The sequence below is a fragment of the Quercus suber genome, unplaced genomic scaffold, assembly GCF_002906115.3.
Source record: "Quercus suber isolate HL8 unplaced genomic scaffold, Cork oak 2.0 scaffold_561, whole genome shotgun sequence".
NCBI classification, from domain to species: domain Eukaryota; kingdom Viridiplantae; phylum Streptophyta; class Magnoliopsida; order Fagales; family Fagaceae; genus Quercus; species Quercus suber.
In genome coordinates, this window is record NW_027070006.1 from 227,513 (window position 1) to 234,741 (window position 7,229).

Below are 7,229 nucleotides of genomic sequence, written 5' to 3' on the forward strand. Positions count from 1 at the left end.
AAAAAAGAAGAGAAAAATTACATTTTAAACCCTATAATTTGGAGGGTGTAAAAAATTAAACCATTTAGTTTCACAAGTAATAAATTAAACCATAAAAGTTTCAAAATTTAACAAATTATACCTTGAGATTTCAAAGGAGTAACAAATTAAACCTCACCCCATTTAAGTGGACTTTGTTTGGTGTTTGATATAATTTTAGGGTTTAATTTGTTACTTTTTAAAATCTCAGGGTTTAATTTATTATTTTGAAACTATAGGATTTAATTTGTTACTTTAAATTTCAGGGTTTAATTTTTTACTATTAAAAGGGTTTTATATTTTATACCCCTAAACTATAGGGTTTACACATGGTTCTTCCATTTTTTGAGTTTCAAAACTCCCTTAGATTTTCTATTTGATATTCTTGTAATTTCTTAAGCTACTTTGTGTTCACCATTGTGACTGTAGAGTACTTTTCATTTTCATTAAAAGTATAAAATTCTTATTGCTTATATATTAAAAAAAAATTTATAAAAAAAAATTTCCCAAGAAAATAATTGTTATGGGTTCTGTGAAGAAGAAATGGCTATAATGATTTCAAATGCGGATGGTTACATGTTACAGAAGGTTCTACCGTGCTGACTATGACAGCAAGTGCGTCTTTTACATACTCAGAACTATTTCTGAATTTGTCAGATGTTGGTCATATTCAAGACACATACAACTAATACAACACACACACACACACACACACACACACACACACACATCTGAATGCATTGGGTTAGGTCTGACTGACATTTCCTTCCTATCTATAATTTGATATATTCTGTGCTGGTATGTGATGATTGCTTGATCATATGCAGGGTACTTCTTATGAGAATATGACCATAATTGTCCAGAATTATGTGGAAAGCTTAATTTCCAAGTATCCTTACTGGAATAGAACCTTGGGTGCGGATCATTTTTTTGTCACTTGTCATGATGTTGGTGTTAGGGCAACAGAAGGATTTCCACTTCTTGTAAAGAATTCAATTCGAGTTGTGTGCTCCCCAAGCTATGATGTTGGATTCATTCCACATAAAGATGTTGCTCTGCCTCAAGTATTGCAGCCATTTGCTCTCCCAGCTGGAGGAAATGACCTTGAAAATAGGTAAAATTGTGGGATGTGAATTTTTGATTCCCTGATTAACATTCTTTCACATCTTGACTTAGCTTACAAGTAGATGACAGATGGACAGTTTTGTGGGGTATTTTCCTGCTTTGATTATTTGTTGCTTTTTTCCACAGCTACTCCTTCAAAAAATCAATTGGAAAGTTTTGTTCTAAACTGGTTTGGAGCTATCTTCCTCCAACCAACTATGTTGCTATTGAAGATATCATCTGTGTACAGTTTTAGTCACTTGACTTTTTTAATGAGTCGTGTGACTTGTTTAAATAATACACATGGATAATCTTATAAATTATCACGTAGTGGGTTGGACTCTGTTGGAGGATATAGCTCCAAACCAGTTTGGAGCTAAAATTTTTCCAACTCAATTTGATTTACTTTACTTTATCTCAAAAGGAAATAGTCCATATCAGAAAAGAAGGCACACCTCCCCCTCCTGTTATAAACAATTTCCTGGTATTTGAACCACAATCTGATTGTTATCTTGAATGCAATGTGGTTACTGCTTTATGTTGTGGTGTCATGATGTGCTAAAATCAATTGAGAGGGGAAGATTTTTATATTCACCTTTCGAATAAGGTTTGGATAAAACTGCAAAGAACAGTTAGATGCACGCAATAAACGCTTACTGTTGATGATGAATGGCATGGCTCATTTGGAAGTTCAACCACGGAACTTGTCTGAAAGTCTACCATAGTTGAAATTAGTTATGCCGCTTTCTTCTGCAACTTTTTTTATATGTATAGAATTCTTTCCCTGAAAGTGGATTGATTTGTAGAGATGTTTGGAAATATGTGGAACTTAAACCTATTTCAGTTCAGACCTCAGCTTGAGTAGTTGTTGTTTAGTGTATTGCTTCCCTTTCTTAAGATGGAGGTCAGGCCATCGGTTTAACTCAATAAGGGTGGGAACCTGTGGGGTTTGGACCTTTGGGGTTGTTATTACCTTTGCAGTGGAAAGAAAAACTAAGAAAGGAAAGTCATCTAATTAAATTTTTTTATAAGGTGTCTCTTTTTATGGGAGGACTTGATAAATTGTATATGTTAAATGTCTAGTTAGACGTAGCACAAGTCATCTTCTCTGTTTTCCCTAGCAGCTAAGAGTTGAGATGTATCACATCATAAAATGAAATTGAGATTGGAAAAGCTGTCTATCCAATCTGTGAAGCATAATCTAGGAGCTTGGTTCACTTGATTTAGCTTTTGTCAACTTATCAACCCAAACATGTTCAATAATGTTGTCAAGCTTTTATGGGAAAAATGAAATGCAAGAGTGGTAATATTTCACAATCCCATGAACCTATCAAATTTTGCAGAGACCTTTTGTTTTCATAAAAATTTTTATTTATTTTTTTAAATATGAATTTTTATAAGACTCTCTCTCCTCATCTTGAATGGAATGTTGTTTTCATTTCATAAGAATGTCTCATGGTGTCGTCTTATTGCTTGTGGAGAGTTGTCAACTTGTTATAGGTTAAGACTGCCTTACATGGGTGGGTGATTATGATTTCTTTATATTATCCACCTAAAGAACGCAGAAAGGTAATTCATTGCTTATAAAAATAACAAAGATGCTTTGCAGGACAAAACTTGGATTTTGGGCTGGACATCGGAACTCAAAAATTAGAGTAATACTAGCACGAGTTTGGGAGAATGACACGGAACTTGACATTTCGAATAACAGAATTAACAGGGCTATCGGACCGCTTGTATATCAAAAGAGATTTTATAGTACTAAGTTCTGCATATGCCCTGGTGGTTCCCAGGTCAACAGTGCTCGCATAGCTGACTCAATCCATTATGGATGTGTTCCTGGTAAGATCTCAGTGCTTCTAGTCTGTTCATATGATTAAGGTATTGGATAAATTTTGTTCCATTTTCTCTTGTTACATGCATGGTAAATGTGGATTGTGGAACCATATACCTGAATAATTGAGTAAGTAGAGATTAATCAAAGGCCCATGGCCTGTTCCAAAATATGATTATTCATTATTGATGCAAGGCAGACCAGAACGTGCACAATCAAATTGAAGAATAGGAAAAATAAAATAGAGAACCTAGGAATTAGCAGCTAGGCCTGCTTAGAGTTAGCACCAAGCAAGAGAAAGCCTCCAGGAGTCAACACCTAGGTTAGCTGAAGTTGGCACTAGACCTTTGGGACAATTTCAACATGAATTTTATTCATCAAGTCACTACCCCTTTCATTGAAGTACAATACCTTGTTTATATAGACTACTAAACCCTAATTCTACTGACGTAGAAAACCCTAATTCTAAATGACTTGGGAAAGTCCCAACTATTGAATTTCAAAAATGATCTTGACTCTTAAATAAAAATACTAATAAACCTAATTACGTACTAGGACCTAAAATAAAATACAATTGACCAATAATAAATATAATTGACTGGAAAATTAAATACAACCAAATTAAAATCAAAATATCTTTGCTTGACTACATAATACCTAAACACAACAAGATCACTTTGACATTTTGCCTATGTAATGTTGGATATGTGATGATTTACCTTTGACTGAGATCTTGGTTGCAATGCTTTAATTGGAGCTGTCTCAAAATATAATTCAATTCTCTTAAACAACTTTTGAAACCTACCTGGTAATCACCATCAAACACTTGGAGAATATGGTTGAGCTAGAGGAGAAAACTGCAAACCTGAAAATAACCCAGGTGTCTAGCAGTCATGATTTCTGCTTTTGGATCATGATAGCTCCCGTAATACTGTAACTAGGAAACAGACCTGCTACTATTGAGTATGTTCCATGGAATGCATAGGAAATTATCTTTCGAATAACATCAAGACGTGAGAATGCCTTTGTTATGGAAATGTACAGTGAAGCACTAAGGTTAGCTTTTTGGCATGAAGCAGATAGCATTCAAATGAGATGAATCCCTTGGTGTACTTCCTGTGTACTTGGGTTGTGTCCCTTTGTGCTGCATTTTATTACTTAACCAGATGAGAAGAAAATGAATAAAAGAGAGATTCCATATATTAACACCCACTCTCCCCACAAAGAAGTATAAATACTTGTGACTAAAATTCATGACTTAGACTTCTGACCTGATTAGGTAGTACTCTTAAATCTTAAACAACTTATGCTATTTTGGCTCATACATTAGTGTGGAAGTTTAATTGCAAAGTTATTTAGGTGAAAAGCCTGTGGCGTAGAACTTGACCTTATTAATAACATCAAGGAATTAATGGTAGATGTTAGTCTCAGTTTAATATTTGGGTTTTTTCTTGTGAACTTAATTTTTTTTTTAATTATTATTACTATTATAATAATGGTTAAGTGCTTAAATTCACTTGTTCCTATATTAGCTTAAACTTTTGGAACTAGAAATAGTTTATCATACTATCAAAGTAGATGGTCCTAATCACAAGAGGAAGAGTGTTAGAATAATGGCTGAAGTTATTAAATTTACATTTTCCTATTAGTTCAAGCTTTTGGGATTACCTGTTGGTTATCATTTTTTTTTAATTAATTTCTAAAGCCCTAAGTTCCTTATGTACTGGATCTCTTGCAGTGATATTGTCAAATTATTACGACCTGCCATTCAATGATATTCTTGATTGGCATAAATTTGCTGTTGTGCTTAAGGAGCATGATGTGTACCGGCTAAAGCAAATTCTCAAGGACTTAGCTGATGCTGAGTTTGTTGCTCTTCATAAGAACTTAGTTAAGGTAGAATATGACTTTCTATCTCAACTTGAAAATTCTAAAGTAGTATATTTGATTTATATCACTTCTCATTTTCATATAATTGATTTGCTCCTACCCTTTATATGTTTTTTTTTTTTTTTTTTTTTTTTTTTTTTTTTTTTTTTTTTTTTTTTGGCATTAGCATAGGTGGAGCTAAATTTTTTAGGTTTTAGCAACTCAAAAACTATTTTATCTATTTTAACACCTCACTTTACAATTCACCCAATATCAATGGTTCTATTTTTTTTATCACTTCATTTAAATATTCTTTATTTATTTATTATTTTTTATTCTTTCTTTCTCTCTTTCTTACTTTATCAATGTGGCCTACCTTTTTTACTTTCTTGTCCGTGCAGTTTCTTGGCCTGACTTGTCTGAGTTGAGAAAGAAATAAAATAAAATATTGTTATTTATTATTATTTTTTTTATAACTTGTAGCTACAGTGAGCTGCTATCTCATTGCCAAATTTTAACTATACCACCATCAATGTGGCCTACCTTTTAGCGTTTTGGGTGTAATAGCAATTTAGCTATTATACCACCATCAATGCTAATTCTAATATATGCATTGCTTGTGTATATATGTATCTGTGTCTGTTTTGTCCAGAGGGCCTCAACTTCCACAGGGGGGAAGAAGTTATACTGAATAACTCACTGCTGTATTAAGTGCTGTTTTATTGTTCATTATCCAAAAACAGTGTTAACTATGATTGTTAAGAATTTCCTTTTTGCATTGTCTTCTATCAGGTTCAGAAGCATTTCCAATGGAACTCTCCCCCCATCAGATATGATGCATTCCATATGGTCATGTACGAGCTTTGGTTGCGCCACCATGTTATCAAATACTAATTTATCCAAAATTTCAATAGATTATACGTACATTTACTGGCTAGTTATCAAAAAATCCTGTAAATCATCATATACATTCTTTATCTGCCCTGATTGACTCTTGATGGGGAAGTAAACTTACAAGTGTTTTTGTTTAGGTGTTCCCTGGAGGTTTTGTAAAAATTTTCTTTTTTTAAAGATAATTTGTAAAAGTAGAATACATTTCAAATCATTTGGGGATCTAATGCAATTTTGAAATCATGTTGTGACATGATTTTTGTGCTCAATTTCAAAACCTCTAACCATTAATCCAAGCACTTCCACATCCTTAGGCCCTCAATGACAGTTGGAATCTCCATCACCACCACATGCATTTCACCAGAATTATACATACACTCAAATCACAACCAAACCAGCATCTATGGCTTATGGCCAAGAAATCTCTACCAGTAACTGTTGAAGCATGCCTCTGATATGGCCTAAGACAACCACAACCAAATCCATATGGCAAGATTTTGTTGTGAACAGCTGCTACTCCACTTTCAGACCCACAAGAGGGAGGTGAGATAAGAGAGCGTAAATGGCTGCTACTCTGTTGCCCCTCGCTGGCTCCATTAGCCTCACTTGACTCTGCTCTTTGGTGTCTTGTTCTTTCATCTTGTTTTTCATCGAAATTTTGTGACAATGTTGCTTTCGTGCTTCATAGAAATGCTTTCATTTCTTGGTGAATTTATACTTCGTTTGTGTCACTCCCCAAACCCAACAATATAGATAGATACGTGACAACGGTTGCACTCTTATAAAGTTTTCATCTTATAAATGTGCAAGGCCTTCTTAGCAACTAAAAATTATCCTCAAAGAAAATTCCATCAATAAATTCACAATCATTCTAAATAATATAGTTGTCAAAAAAATCTCCAAAGTACAATAGAAACAATAATACAAACTTCATGACCGTTAAACAAAAGATATACTAATTATTACAAGATCATCTTATTTCAAAAATTCCTAATCTCCATTCAAGCATACACTCTCAACAAAAGTCTCAAAACTTGCTATTCTTTATAATCTCAAACTCGAGGGGAAAAGGAGGGTGAGTTGAAAATTCAATAAGTAACCAAATACCAAACTAGTTGAAACAAGTATATAGATTGACAAAATAATATAAATTTATGAGATCAAAATACTTCACATATATCAAAGTTATAATATATTATGGGTTTTCAAAAAATAAACTAAAGAAGTTTCATAGACTTAAAATAATTCAAAAATTCAAACATATTCACATTTTTAACAATTTGATATATTTATGATTAAGGTCACGCTATATCCTCGTGACTAGGCATTAGATTTAGAAGAAACTAGTTCCGCGCTAATGTATATCCCCCATTAGTTGAGTCCAGAAATACGATAGACTCATGATGCCCCTAAATAGAATTAGTTTCAATACCAATGAATAACCCCTATTAGCTAGGTATTAGAGTCAAAACATAGTCATATTGTCAAAAATCATATATATAAATCAGAGTTC

At 33.2% G+C, this 7,229-nt stretch overlaps 1 protein-coding gene across 1 annotated transcript; it reads left to right on the forward strand.

The window, feature by feature from the left end:
- Nucleotides 1-561: 561 nt before the first annotated feature.
- Nucleotides 562-5,969, forward strand: LOC111992718 (probable glycosyltransferase At5g03795). Its single transcript, XM_065764434.1, has 5 exons — nt 562-606; nt 846-1,132; nt 2,732-2,964; nt 4,695-4,852; nt 5,618-5,969. Exons 1-5 carry the CDS (start codon nt 562-564, stop codon nt 5,717-5,719), a joined length of 825 nt encoding a protein of 274 aa, XP_065620506.1. The 3' UTR covers nt 5,720-5,969.
- Nucleotides 5,970-7,229: the final 1,260 nt, after the last annotated feature.

Bases quoted from the DNA above. Each gene is read 5' to 3' on its own strand.
- LOC111992718 (XM_065764434.1), top strand. From the start codon at position 562: ATGGCTATAATGATTTCAAATGCGGATGGTTACATGTTACAGAAG. The intron at 1,133-2,731 runs GTAAAATTGTGG...GATGCTTTGCAG, and splicing joins GGAAATGACCTTGAAAATAG to GACAAAACTTGGATTTTGGG. The intron at 2,965-4,694 runs GTAAGATCTCAG...GATCTCTTGCAG, and splicing joins CCATTATGGATGTGTTCCTG to TGATATTGTCAAATTATTAC.